The sequence below is a fragment of the Hesperophylax consimilis genome, chromosome 26 (assembly GCF_061612785.1).
Source record: "Hesperophylax consimilis isolate HC1 chromosome 26, BYU_Hcon_1.0, whole genome shotgun sequence".
Lineage (NCBI taxonomy): Eukaryota > Metazoa > Arthropoda > Insecta > Trichoptera > Limnephilidae > Hesperophylax > Hesperophylax consimilis.
Window position 1 is genome coordinate 19,223,637 of NC_142861.1, and position 15,924 is coordinate 19,239,560.

Sequence of the window (15,924 nt, forward strand, 5' to 3'; positions counted from 1 at the left end):
GAGGTTCGTCATCCGTTCAGGCATGTGTCTGCCGCCAATATAGCGCTGACATGTGTCTGCTGCCAATAAAGAGCGCCGACACAACATCCTCACATAGAAAACAAACCTTGGCAGCACCGCTGTGACGCTCGACAAAGACAGAAGATGGAGACTCTGCTGCAAGAGTCCTAGGTAGCGAAGGAACTGTACCAGCTGCTGCAGGGAGAGAGACTACCCCGTCCACCAACTGTGCCAGCACGAGGTTCGTCATCCGTTCAGGCATGTGTCTGCCGCCAATATAGCGCTGACTTGTGTCTGCTGCCAATAAAGAGCGCCGACACAACATCCTCACATAGACAACAAACCTTGGCAGCACCGCTGTGACGCTCGACAAAGACAGAAGATGGAGACTCTGCTGCAAGAGTCCTAGGTAGCGAAGGAACTGTACCAGCTGCTGCAGGGAGAGAGACTACCCCGTCCACCAAGTGGTAAATAATCCAATAATACACTTTCACACCAGGTTTCTCGTATAAATGGGAAATAATCAAATATACCTTTGATTTATTTTATGCCCAACAGAAAAAACAAAATAATTAAAGTATCTGTTAGGTTCGATATATCTATAACACGAAACATGTTAGGTTATCTCTAAATAGTATAAAACAATGTCACTATCGGCGTCTGTATGTTTGTGCGCTTAGTTCTTCTAAATTATGCAACGGAGTTTGATAGGGTTTTCACTATCATTTAGAAAATTTCTTCCGGTAGGTTTATATATATATTATACATGGATATTATATCTATTGAAAGTAGAGAGAAGTCGAACTACGCCGGGTACACGTCAGCTACTATTTGTATAAAATGTCAAATAATTCAAAACATCGGATGCTTCTCATAAATTCTGAAAATAATCCAATACATTTATCGTTGGTATTAAAAGTTAAATTGTACAGTTAGCAAATAATCAATTGCTCTTTTGGTTCCTTTTAGATCTGGCATATAATCCAATACATTTAAAGTTTCGTTTGATTCAATATACCTACCCACAATCCAATTCATTTTTAATGATGCAAATGTAACGAATTCTAATACACTTTAGATTACTTGTGGATTTGGCATAACTTTAAATGCATCGGTTTACATTTAAAGTTTCTGGAAAAATTACGCAGAATATTTGGGATAAAATCCATTTTGTTTCAGACTTCTTCTATTATAGATACATAAAATAACTCATTGGATTAAAGTTTCTATTATAATTGAGTAATATGACATATATTTCAATATATGGCAGGTTTCCTGTAATAGACCCGACAAAAAATCCAATGCATTCAACGTTTGTTTTCAAAGTTAGGTTGTACAATAATATAAGTCGAACAATCCAACGCGATTTAGGTTTCTTATAGATTTGGCATAGTATAATCCAATTCATTTAACGATTCTGTATCATTTTTAACAAAGAATTCGGCACACTTTAGGCTTCTTGTTGATTCAGCACATAATAAATGAATCCGTGGTTAGTGGCGATTAGGTTAGGCGTCCCTTAACAACGAATTCAATTCATAAAACGAGCCGGCAGAGTTGCTCGGAGTTGCCCCTTATTCATCATTCGTCATCATTGATCTGCATCCACAATCTAATGCACTTAAGATTGTAAATAGAACGTATTCTAATTCACTTTAAATTACTTGTAGATCCGGCACATAATCTAATACATTTAATGTTTCTGTAAATAATTACTTAGAATATCTAGCACAAAATCCAACACAAATCAAGATTCTTGTATTGTGTAGATTTAACGCAAAATCCAGTGCATTCCATGTGAGGTTATGTTAGGTCAAGCGTCCCTCGGCAGTGCATTAATTCTGTAAACCCTGCCGGCGTAGTTCATACAGTAATACAAATCAAGCTTCTTGTATTAGGTACTCGTATGTAGATTCTGCACATAATACACACTAGTACAAAACAATCTTGCATTATGTAGATTATCCACATAATCCAATACGTGCCAGGTGAGGTAAGGTTAGATTAGGCGTCCCTCAGCAGTGCATTCAACCTGTGAATCCTGTCCAAAAAATCTTCTTGTATTATCTATGTACATTCTGCACTTTATCCATTCCGTCCCATGTGAGGTTAGGTCGGGTTAGGCGTCCCCTGGAAGCGCATTCAATCTATAAATTCCGTCTAAATCAAGCTTCTTGTGTTATGTAGATTTTTCATTCAGCACATAATCCAATGTATCCTAGATTACGTTATGTTAAGCTAAGCGTCCCCCAGCAGCGCATTCAATTTGTAAATCCTGTCCAAATCAAGCTTCTTGTGTTATGTAGATTTTGCATTCAGCACATAATCCAATGTATCCCAGATTAGGTTATGTAAGGCTAAGCGTCCCCCAGCAGCGCATTCAATTTGTAAATCCTGTCCAAATCAAGCTTCTTGTGTTATGTTGATTCTGCACATAATCCAATGCGTCCCAGATGAGGTTGGTTGTCCCGTAGCAGCGCGTTCAGCCTGTAGATCCTGCGGGCGGAGTTGCTCCCAGGGGAAGCAGCGCATATTCAGCAGTCATCATCGTTGATCTGCATCATGTCTCCACGGCAGTTGTGCGGGGCGGGCGAGGAGGGCGTGCGCGCCAGAAGCGGGGCGCCTTGCATGGAGATGGCAAGGGGAAGTGCGGAGATGTTGGCGGCGCCACGTCCCGCGTTGCCAGATCGGTAGCGCGCTGCACGACCTGATCTGCAAAATAAATTAGGAATTTTTACTTTTATGTTTACCCAACCCAAACCCTAATGCTGGACACACACGGCTGAGCCATTTGGCACCGAATCAACGAATTAAAAAGTAAGCTCACTGTGATGGCACAACCGACACGCCAAAGATTTGGCAAACACGCCGTAAATTAGGAATTTTTACTTTTATGTTACCTAACCCAAACCCTGATGCTGGACACATACGGCGGAGCCATTTGGTATCGAATCAACAAATTAAAAAGTAAGCTCGCTGTGACGTCACAACCGAGACGCCAAAGATTTGTTGCGTTTTGGCGGGCCTCGAAAAATTTAAACCTTTGAGGAAATATATATTTTTTAATTGGTGCCCTTTTTTACTCATTTAAAGTACGCTCTAGCGTGTTTAAATTGCACTTTATGGAACGCGCGTTTTTTAAAGTTACCGTGGCAACATCAACAAATCAACAAAATGTGAAGTCTAAGGACTGGTTGTTTCGGAGAATTTGAACAATTCATCGAATTTCATCGTTCATTTTCGGGTTCTGTGAAAGTCATATTCAAGTTCTGTTATTATATCATTATAGACAAGTTACTAGATAGAACTGAAATAATAACAAAACTTGAAAAAATCTTTTACTGAACGTGAAAAGTAACTTTGAAATTTGAGGAATTGTTCAAATTCTCCGAAACAACCCGTCCTAAATGTCAACTTTTAACTATAAATCTGACAGGAATATTTTAAACTTCAAATAAAACATTACAAATGCATGCACTTTCACAAATGATTTTAAATCAACCCCTTTATTTATCCTCAACAGACATTGCAATTTCGAATGTATGGCCCACATAGTCGATGCTTTGTACTGTTCCGACATTTTCTGAAGGTAAGTAAGCACAACTCGTTCATCTACATCTACTACGTTTTGCTCCTCCATCCATGTTTTGAACCTTTCATATTCTTTTTTATAAACGTCTTTGGATTTTTCAGGTATTAACCGCGATTCTGCTTTGGTATTTAAATTATGAATATTAGAACTCATTTTACAACACACAATAACTAGTAAAAACTGTGATGTCAACTATTAATCTTATGTGACAGATTGCAAATTAATGTTTGTGTTTTTCATTTCCATGACAACAAGATATTGTGATTTCACATCACGAATTCATTAATAGTTCTTATTTCCAAATTTTTAATAATAATATCAATATTTATGTTTTCAAAGTGTACCAATAAAAAAAATAGCGTAAAGTATTCGTGGATAACTGGTCTTTAAAACACTTGCTTTATTTCGAGCACTCGGCTACGCCGTCGTGCTCGAAAAATCGCGCGTGTTTTAAAGACCTGTTTATCCACTTATACTTTAATATACTAATTCCTCCACGATTAAAACTTATAAAAAAATACTGAAATGTAAGTAAGAAGATAATTATTGTAGATTAAATAAATGGTCTAGAGTTTATTATTGAGCATTGTTGGCGATAGCTGCTTATTAAGAAATGTCCATGTTTCTGACTCTCAATACAGGTTAGCTTCCGCGAAACATCGTCGTCAGCAATATCCAATTACGTATTGTCCTGAAGGACAGTGAACGCCATGATAATATCCATACTCTTAGGTGACCTCTTTCAGACCTCCTGGATCATGATAAAGGACGATGTTGCCTACACAAACTTAACCAACATTTTTTTTAAATCTTAGCATGAACACTATTTGTTCATCTTTTATATCTTTCCAGTAAGTGAAGGTCCCCTCACGGGTTTTATTTTGTTATTTCAGTCCCGCCAGCATGGGTCCAAAGCAGATGACTGCATGGGGAAGAATTGAACATAATAAAAGTGGACTTCAGTGAGTATTGTGCTGTATCTATTGAAAACATTTCATGGAACAAACCTGTGGCATCGGCAAAGTAACAGCCTGATGAAGGCTGCCCGGAAGGTTCGATTGAAGACGGTGTAGATGATAGGGTTGATGGTGGAAGATACGTAGCCCAACCACAGGCAGATGTCCACCACGTGTTCTGGAAACAAAATTATTATTTTTTGTATGATATAAATAGATATTAGAAAATAACAAGTTTAAGACTGGATTTCAATATGTATTCGACGTATATAATATATATGTATATGTACGAAGAATTAAAAGATCTGTACATGAAAAACTATTAAGACCATAAAAGATTTAAACGTCCTATGATTGACAGAACTATGGCTATTTACTGTTAACCGAAAAAACCGCGGTACGTGTGACGTCACGCGTACCTCGCCAAATTTGAAAATTATATTTAAACTATTTATAAAAAAATCTGTTTAAATATAATCAAAAACTAAAAACGATAATTATAAAAAAATACTGGTATTTAAGTTAAAAATTGACTGGAGTTCCTTATTTGAAGGATTTGAGGACGATAGTGTGATATCTTAGATTTTAGTTTGATGTACTATTCACAGATGGTACTTGTAGCAGTAAATTAGAGCTGTCAATAATTCAGAGATTCAGATATAGATAAATACCATTGCCACCAAGGTCAAGGGGCCAGAATTATTACTACCACCTGCTAATTAAGGAAATTGGCCCTGTCGAAGCTCAATTATAACTAATAAAATAATTAAAACACTTTGTTTTTACCACGATAATCTTTATTTTTTATATAAAGTCAACATGTTTTGAGAACGATGTTCTCTTCATCAGGACAATTAATGAACTAAATCAATTATAACTGTCAATTATAACTGTTAATAAACACGTCCGCAGCGTATTATTTGCTCCCAAAATTTTATTGAAGAGTTATTGGACACCGGGAGTCACAATAGATAGTATTTGGGTAAGGGAAGAAGAAAGGGAAACTGAATGTAGTCTTGTCGTTGGTATTAGAGTAGACGAAGAATAAAGGTTAAAGGCCTATTCAATGTTGTCTATAATACAGATACGAGTAGTAGTTTATTTACCAGGGACATCGCACGAGGGACACGCCGCGAAGAAGATGTTGAGCAGGAAGAAAGGCGCCCAGCAGAAGACGAAGGTGAAAAACACCAGCCCAAGCACCTTGGTGGCCTTCTGCTCCGTCATCACGGCGTTGGCGGACATGGTGCGACGCTTGCCACGATTGCCCAGAAATCTGTACATAAAAAAAACATTACGATTACCATAATAGAACATAGATAACATGTAACAAGCAAAGTGGAAAGCAGAAGAAGCAGAGAAAGATCATCTATGCGTTGGACTGACCAAATGTGCCTTTATTATATAAAATAACATGCCTTCCATAATATGATTGGTGTAACTCTAAGTGATCAGCTCAAGCTAGCCAGAGTCAGGTTAACCTCTCAGAAGCTGGGCGTACTGTACAGGATAACTGTTGACTCTGTACAAATCGCTAGTGCGCCCCACTGTTGAATTTGGAAGCCACCTCTGGTCTGAAGCCCCAAAATAGCTGGACTCTTGAATTGACTCCGCGCAGAAACGCGCGTTCCGTTTGATAGATTCCTCTATCTTAACATTTGGATTTGCAATCTTAAGGGCTCAGGCGTCAGGTAGGTAAGCTGTCCTTAAAAAAAACAACACATGCATCTGGAATGTCGGTGTCTTTTGCTCTCCATGCAGCGCAGAATCGCAAGGAGTGGAGGAGCCTCATCATCCAAGGATATTGGAGTGGAGGTCACGTTCCTTAGCAATGAGGAAACGGTTAAGGAAGAAAAAGAGGAAATTTTCTTTTATGCTTTCAATAATATTCAATATACTAAAAAAAACAAATAAACAAAGTGTAATTATAAACAGCTAAACGCGTGATAGCTGTTTCGCCTCCTTTATAAAGCTATGGTGAAGCTGCTTACAGACGATATATTTATATTATTTCCATATAGGTACTTATAATGAAAATTAAATTGCTTTAATTTTTATAACCATTGCACTTATTGATTTCTGAGTTAATTTTCGGAAATGATTAATGGCTATTAGTTACCCTTTAAAGTTTCATCACTTATTGTATTGTTTCAATTTGACTAAAGGTTGTCAAATTAAGATATTTCCAAATGAATAATTTGATCGATTTTTTCAACATATCTAGAGCGGCGAGCGCATTATATTTTTTTGTTAATTTACTAAACTACAAGAAGAAAACTTCCTGCTATAAAATATTGCTAATTTATTACTAATTTCTTCAAATTATTCGTAATGCTCTTAAAAACGGGATTGCAGGCCTCTAAGGAATGAATTGACAGGTTTCCTAATAAACTTTCAGTAAAACACGAATGTGTTATCGCGGCGTTGGAAAATTCAAATATTTTCGTATTTCGTCTTTCCAATTTTTTTTTTTCCTTTTTTTTTTAAAGAAAGACAAATATTCCCGGGTTACGAATAAGCTGACAATATTTGAAAATCTCCTACTACCACCACAGTAAGCGGAAAATGTTGCTTGTGTTGTGATGGAGGACTTAGTCAGTCGAGGAATTGAACACACTACGCCTGGGTGGGAATCAAGCGCGATGTCAACTCGGCCACCGACCGGTCAAATATTATCAGGACAAACCCAAGTACATGATGTTCCGATATATTTCGAATGTTCTAAAGGTTTATTAGGAAACGGCCTGCAATCCAGATTTTAACAGGATTTTAATAAATCAATACTACTAATTTTTCTTTGTGCAGCTTTAAGATCATTAGAATTTTTACAATACAGGGTGTATCGGCACGTACCCGACAAACTTTAACCAGCTATTCCTTAGCATATTTGGAGTAAAAAATCTTATGTGCACTTTGCTGTCCGGTAACGTTTTTTTAAAATAAAAATTTACTATTCATATTTTCACCACATGTCACCACTGTTTTATCCTTAGTGTTTGAAAACCCATCTGGCAATATTTTATTCGAATTCCGTTGAATAATGTACGTGTATACCTATATTGGCGCGCTTTTACAATCACAACGAAATGGCACGGCGCCATTCGTCTCATTTTTAACTTATTCCTTAGCACATTACTCCAAATGTGCTAAGGAATAGCTGGTTAAAGTTTGTCGGGTACGAGCCGATACACCCTGTATATGGTCTTTTTGGCGCTCAGAATGAGTTAGCTGCTGAGTAATAAACGATGTGAACACTGCTTACTTGAGGTTGATATTGCTGGGCGCCACCAGAGGCAGCCTGAGACTCCTGAGGCGAGTGCTCCTGGCATCCCTGGCGATATTGTCCGGGGTCTGCGTGGCCTGGTCCTTATGGCACTGCTGGCGCCTGTGGCCGCCCTCGCCGCCGCCCGCGGATCCGTTTCCGCAACCGCCCCCGCCCATGGACTGCTGCGACATGCTGTTGCGCATGGCGGCACATCTAGGGGAAAACAAGAAAGTTAAACTAATTAACATTGTACATTTTTAAAATTAATACTAACTACACATTTTTTCACAAGACAAACATAACATAATACAAGTCATTTGTAAGATTTAACAATTATGCAGAGGCAGCTTCATACTTTAAAATTGATTCACTGAGTGTACGGAGGCATCATAAGGATGCACTATTCCTGTGTAAAGTAGTTAACAATAATATTAATGCCCAGAGTTGATAAACAAGATTCCATTTAATGTACCGGCGTGTTCAACACGCTCTTGTGTCCTGTTCAGGGTTGATCAAAACACGTTTTGTTTGTGTAACTTTAACTGTAAGCATAATTCTTGCCTGAATAGACTATGCAATAATTACAATAGCGTATTATCCCAGGTTGATATTTTCAGTTGCAAACTTACCAAATACAAAATGTCATTTTTTTTTATCCTTTGTGCTATGCATAAAAAACCTCGTCTTATAAACATAAGTTTATCATTTAAAAAAAAAATACAGTGTGTGGCAAGCCTACGCACGACGGAAGTGAAACTTTTAGTATTCTTCTCTCTCTCTTTTCATTTCATTCTCTCTTTTTTTCTGTCTATTGACATATTTATAAGTAGCATTTGATAAACAAAAAATTAGAAGCTATAAAAATATGGGATTCGAACCCGGGTCCTGCATAACGAGTGTCGAACGCTCTGCCTCTAGACCGCGAGGAGAGGTATCTCGCGCGACGAGAACCGCGTATACAACGTGTACTCCTATCACATAACGTCTCGTTAACGCTTTATATAGGGTCGAATCGAAGATATATCGGCAGTGTGAAGTCATATCTGTCGTTTTTCAAAATATTTCCGTATATTTGTCCGTTTTGGAAAAGATCTATCGTGTTTTAACAGTCTCATACCCGTATGGAGTCTGAATTTGAAAAACATTTCTAAATTTTGGGAAACTCCCTTACGGCTGTGTTTTTTACTAAAAAAACTTGTCACGCACGTCTGCGAGGGTAATTAGTCGCGTTATCGGCCTTGATTAGTAATTTTAATGATTCAAAATAAAAATAATTAATCAAAATACCGAGCGACTCTACCGGCTCGATTTGTAAGCTATATTTCGACCAAAATATCATATAGTCAAAATATCTAAAAGTCGCAGCACGAGAGCATTTTATCACTTTTCCTCGTATTAAAAAAATCACAAAAAGAAAAAAAAATAGTTAAAGCGGGGATCGAACCTCGGTTCTTCACGACGAGAGTCGGTCGCTCTGCCTTTAGACCGCGAAGCTGAGTTTGGAGAGTGACCTAAACTAGGTATATAATATTAGCTAGGCTCCTATAGCGAAATGATCACGGTTTTTCGTGACGGTCATGAGTCGGTTTTACTCCGGTCCTCGAAAATGCATAACGCGCGTAAAGAAGTTCCACTTCAAAATTGGGTAAATAATTTGGATAAGCGATAAAGTACCTATCTATAATATAATAATTATTTTAACTGTCATTTTCAAATTGGAACTCGTTTGCCAAGAATTTAGACTATTTCACGGGTCTGCGCTAGTTAAATAATAATAAAATATTACATTTTGAATTTTTTTTTTTGATGGAAAATCTGTGTAAGGTTACAGATTGTGATTAAAAAGTGAATGAATTGAACATTTGTTTATTTTCGATTTAAATAGGATTTAATAAATAACTTTTTGTTTTAATTTATTTCATAACCTTTAGTAAATCGAAATTTTTTAACTTAGATCTTTGACTTAGGCGCGCTTGTTGCGTTATTAATATATATAGTGTACCAAGAAAATTCATCACAATTTTATAAATCCAAGTGCGCCTACTTATAGGCAATCATCGTAGCACGATTGAAAGAATTCACGAAACCAAAGATAGGTTTACTGTCTACGGTTCTGCCACTGAGAACCATGTTGTAAGTTGTAACCTAACTTTATTTAGTATTTAACAAAAATAGTTTAATTTAAAGAAAAATAATGTAAATTGATAACAAGATTGAGATTAAATTTAATGTTAAAATTTATTGCGATGTATGGTAAAAAGTTGGGTATTCAAGCGATAGATGGCACTAGTCAGAAAGCTTACTCCAGAGTCCGACAGATGTCGCTAGAGTGTAGAAATTGCCTGTGGGGTATCCTTGTCAGACTTCAAGCTTCTAGAAACAGAGAATTACCAACCCTCGGGTAATGAACAGTGTAGCTAAATCCAGACTTATTTATTGCAACGTAAATAAACGCAATTATTGTAAAGAACATTTTACTTTTTCAAAGAGTTCTCAATACAGAAATCTGCAAGTAACATTTATTAAATTATTTTCACATTTTCATTGTGTTGTTTTTAAAAAAATCTATTTGAATTTAATTTTTGTTTTCTGGAACGAATGAATTGCAATTCTTGGAAGGGGAAATTAACACACTTCCCAATATGAATCGATTGAGCTGATATTTCAGCAGATAAACTCTTTGTTAATAATGACAGTTCAATCTATCAAATTTGGTGGCAATTACGTAGACATGCGGACATATACACACTTCTCTAAAATCGGATGACATTACAGATATACGAAATAAATGTCGATTCTACCCGATCGGCATTTGGCTAGGTTGTTGGCGCGGTCGACTCCAATCCGTGGAAAGGGAGGTACAATTATCAGTCAAACAATTAAAGAAAACAAATTTTTAGTTTTAAAGACATTTTAAAATAGATGTATTGTAGTAAAGAAACTTTATCTTTTAAGTGTCGATTTTTTATTGTTATATTTTTTTTTCTTGAAAATTATTTTCCCTCAAGCCTCTGTCATCTTTTGGGATGATGTGTGGTGGGTCTTTTTTAAGGAAAGGAAGGATATTGTAGCAGTTATATCTAGCCCGCTACAGAGCTATAACAGCAATCAGTTCCCATCACTGATTTACGGCTGTTTTGCCACATGGCAACTTCAAGAGGAAACGGGAGACGGGCTGGCGGACAAAGTGGCGACCTACACGCGTCAGTATTCAACAGGCTGCAGTTCCGGGACGTTGTGACTAAGGGAAGACACGAGCCACCACATGGGTCGACAAATTTTACGAGCTACGATGACGTCGCAGTTAGCTTATTTTACCTTGGTCATCCAACGCCCTACTCATTAAAATTTTAGCAATGCTGGATTGCACCGCTTGGCGCCCTTTTACGTTTATCAGGTCAGTTAAATTTTAATGTCACCAACCTTATTGTCAATCTCTCAATGTAATTTTAAATTTTCCAACCGTGCATTCTATCCTTCGGATGATGCACACCCCTGAGATATTAACTATTGATTTAAAGAGTTCTCATGTTATCTAAAGTTGTAGGAATAAATATTGTTATCTTGGAATCGTTTTCCGCTTTCTTTTATTTCTACACTTTGTTACCTCAAAACATGGTTCATTGGCGACAAAGTGCCTTGTACCTAATATTCCCGTTATAAATGGCGGCAACGTGGTAGTCATAACCGTTATAATATAAAGTGCTGGAAGGTAAAAAGCGTGAGGGTTGGATAGAAATCTTGGGATCAGTGTGATACTGATTTATTTATTTTATTTATTGCATCTCACTATCCATAAAACACTTTTTTTTTCGCATAAAAATCAACCTCACTAGGACTGAGCCTGTATCGAGGTTAACAATTTACACTATAGTGAAGCAAACATAAGAGTAATCACAAACATAAATTAATTCTACATACAAACACAAAATATTTCAAAATTAAAGAAAAAAATAAGTATTAGATGTGTTACCAGATGGGTAATTTGACAGTATATTGTAACAATATTTGAACCATAACTAATCATTATTCAAAAGAAGAAGCAAAGTAGATAATAAAGACAGATAGGGTGACATTCAGTTTTTAGTAAATGGGACTTATATAAAATCTTATTATTTAAGAAAGGACAAGGATGAAAAAATATTAAGACAATTGTCTGTCAATACAAAAATCTTAATTAATTTTTTAAATTTAACTAAGGAATTGGTAGACTTAATATGATTTGGAAGAATATTAAACATAATTGGTGCCTGATGTAAATAATTTCTTTGACCAAAAGAAGTTTTAGTATGCACAGCCACAAAGTTCAATGTAGAGCTAATTCTAGTTGTCCGCATTTGTTGTGTTCTTTCAGCAAATTTAATATTGATAAAAAATCGACAAAGTATTTGAGTGATATATAGCTGTTTTATACACATAACATTACATTCCTTATAAAGTAGTTTGGATGGATAACAGAATTTTTTTTGTACATTACTTTAAGGATCAATTTTTGAGTAATATTTAGTGGTTCAACATTGGACTTTAGACATGATCCCCAGCATACTATGTTATAAGAAAGTCGAGATTGGACTAAGGCAAAATAGACAGTTTTTAATTTCTCTTTGTCCAATATGTGTCGCAGTTCTTTAAAAATAAATGTAAGTCTCCTGATATTTTTTGTTAACATATCGATATGGTCATTCCATCTTAAAAATTTATCAATCTTTACACCTAGATACATGATACAATCTACACTTTCCAAGGGTTGGCAATTACAATTTAGCAGACAATTATGTATAATTAGATTATGAGTGCCAGAAGGCTGACTTTTTGATGATATACTAAATGTCACATATTTAATTTTTATTGTATTCAAAGTTAAGATGTTATTATTCAGCCAACTCTTTACTGCTCTTAATCCTAAGTCACATTTGTTAAAAGCATCTCTCCAGGTTTTACCCTCAAATATTAAAGCAGTATCGTCTGCAAAACTAACAATGTTACCTGGAATATCTAAATTACACAAATCATTAATGTAGATTAAAAACAATATTGGTCCAAGCACACTACCTTGCGGAACCCCAAAAGAGATTGGTTTGCTATTGCTTAAATGATTATTTATCTCTACTTGTTGCGTTCTATCACTTAGATAGGATGTGAACCAGCCTAGTGCTGTATTATGAATGCCAAGAGAAGATAATTTTTTGAGGAGTAATCCATGGGACACCGTATCAAATGCCTTTGATAGATCTAAGAACACAGCCAAAGCTTTGTTTCCATAGTCTAACGCACTAATGACTTTGGACAATACCCTCAACACTGCATCACTTGTTCCTATATTCTCTCTGAAACCAAACTGATTGCTAGAGAGTATATTATATGTTTCTAAGAATGATACCAATCTCGACTTAGCTAATCTCTCTATTACTTTTGAAAGAGTATTGAGTAAGGATATAGGTCTGTAATTATTGACATCTAGACGATCTCCACCTTTAAAAAGGGGAATTACTTTAGCTTTCTTACAATGAGAAGGGAACAACCCGATTGCAACAATAACATTTGGCTGTCATCAGTTGTTTTGTTTTGCTCTATCTAAAAATAATTTTATACCATTCTTTTTTGCTTTCTATCAAAAAAAAAGTGTAGTGTGTTGTGCCTTGAGGTTTCTTCTCCCTCCTGATCTTCCAGGAGTCACTTTTCGCTGCTGAATTCCAGATATTTATAAACTTTTTTACTTCTGTCATTTTCCATACTATTGTTGTAGTTGTTTACGGTTGTGAATAATGGAGGAAGATTTCCCTCCTGGACCCCCTAAAAAGCCGCCAGATCCCTCTCCGGACCCCCCAGATGGGGAAAATGTAGAAATTTCTGACAGCGATTCTGTCATTTTGACTTCTACCAAAAAAAGGAAATTTACTCCTTCTTCCCCAATAAAACTTGACTCGCCTTCGACTTCACAGTCCCCACCAACACTTTCTCAACTTCCTCCAACAAACTTTTATTCTCCTCATTCCCGTGGCCCATTCATAGTATACGCCCAAAAAACTGAGCAAGGAAAAACCATCCACCCTCTTGAATTTGGCAAATTCCTATCAAATAGCAAGAATCTTTCAATCAAGCCTGGAGGTGTAAAAGCCGAGGGTCGCTTCCGAATCTCCGTCGAATTCCTCTCAGGGTCAGCTGCCAACAGTTTCATCAAAAATATCTTCATTTCATCTAATTCAAAGTTCAAGGCATATATCCCTACTTTCAATGTCACTCGCATGGGCCTGGTCAGAGGTATCTCGACCGATCTGTCCATCGCAGAAATTCTGTCTTCACTTTCAACCCCCCAACACATTGGCAATCCCATAAAAGCCAGGAGGCTAAATTACAAGGACTCCTCTGAGGGTATAATTTCTTGGAAGCCCTCCCAATCTGTCGTTATCACCTTTGAAGGTCAATCTCTTCCCTCCCATATATATTTATTCTTCAACTCATTACCAGTTGAAATGTATACTTATCCCACCACTCAATGTTTCAATTGCTGCCGTTTTGGTCATACCAAAGCTGCATGCAGATCTCAACCCAGATGTTTTAAATGTGGAGAAAACCACGCAGCTGACCAATGTCCTTCTTCCTCCTCACCCAAATGTTTTAACTGCTCAGGCTCACATACAGCTATCAACACTTCTTGCCCAGAACAATCTCGCCAAAAAAATATAAAAATTTCTATGGCCTCCCAGAACTTGTCTTTTCTGCAGGCTTCTAAACTATTCCCGCCTGTCAAAAAATCATTTGCTGAGGCTTTATCCAGCAACTCCTCATCCAACCCTCTTCCCTCTTCTACAACAACTTCTTCTCGTTCAACTAAATTCACATACAAAAACGATATCTCTAAACCGGCTCCTGGATACGATCAGCAACAACACAACTCACTGCTCTTAAATCCCAATGGTTCACCTCTTTCAAATGCCACAAATGGGTGTGCAAATAATTATAATCCGTCCTCAATGAACTCTCTAAAACTTTCTGAAAAACTCTCCCAAGACAATTCTTCATTTATCCAAACTCTCATTATGCTTCTAATTGACCTTATTTCTTCTCAAACTAATCTACCGTCCAACGCTGCTACTATTATTTCCACATTAAAATCATTTATTCAAAATGACTCTTCAAGATTTCAAAATACTTCAGTGGAATAGCCGAAGTGCTATTTCTAACAAATCTGATCTCCTTAACCTATTAAATTCCAACTTTATTTCTTTGGCTGCTATCTCGGAGACTTGGTTTACTCCATCCACCCACTTTAATGTGGGAGGGTATTCCTGTCTCCGCGACGACCGCCCGGAAGGTTCGGGCGGCGGTGCTGCCCTTTTTATTAAGAAATCCATATCATTTTCCCCAATAAATAATATCAAACCCCCCAATGCTGACTTCCAAATGGTTGCAGCTAAAATAAAGGACACATCCTTTATTTCAGTCTATCTTCCCCCAACAGCCCACTTCAATAAACAAATTTGGTTGCAAATTGTAAGTCAACTAAGCCCTCCTTTCTTTATATTAGGCGATTTTAATGCCCATTCCCCCGTCTGGGGTTCTGCTTTCTCCGACCGAGATGGTCGAAGTGTGATGGATTTCCTAGATCAATCCAACCTTTTCCTTTTGAATGACGGATCTCCTACTAGGATCTCTCGCCCCAGCACAAACCCCAGTGCAGTGGATCTCTCGATATGTTCTACTAGTCTGGGTTCTCTCTCCTCTTGGGTGGTGTCCCCCGACCCTTGCTCCAGTGATCATTTCCCGATCACCATTACTTATAAAACTTCTTTCCAATCGGACAAATCTCATATTTCGACAAAGATTAAAACGAAACACACCAAATGGGATGAATTTAACTCTCATATGGACAAGTTTCTACTAAATTTACCCGACACCAATATATTTTCCGTCAAAGATGACTATAATAACTTCAAATCAATGCTCATAACTGCAATAAATAAATCAAATCCTCCCCCTAAAACTAAATCTCTTTTAAAAAAACTCCCTCCAACTCCCTGGTGGGATGAGGAATGTTCCAAAGTAGTAAGAATTCGGAAAGCTAAATCTCTTTCCTATCGTTACAATATGACTATGGAGAACTATCTTAT

At 37.0% G+C, this 15,924-nt stretch overlaps 1 protein-coding gene across 1 annotated transcript in view; it reads right to left on the minus strand.

The window, feature by feature from the left end:
• Positions 1-2,534: 2,534 nt before the first annotated feature.
• Positions 2,535-15,924, minus strand: part of 5-HT2A (5-hydroxytryptamine receptor 2A) — a 321,254-nt gene continuing 307,864 nt past the window's right edge. The window contains exons 7-10 of the mRNA XM_089647660.1: positions 7,811-8,026; positions 5,655-5,824; positions 4,600-4,726; positions 2,535-2,712 (exon numbers count right to left, since the gene is read on the minus strand). Coding sequence (XP_089503786.1) covers positions 2,535-2,712; positions 4,600-4,726; positions 5,655-5,824; positions 7,811-8,026 — 691 coding nt within the window. The remainder of the gene's footprint in view (positions 2,713-4,599; positions 4,727-5,654; positions 5,825-7,810; positions 8,027-15,924) is intronic.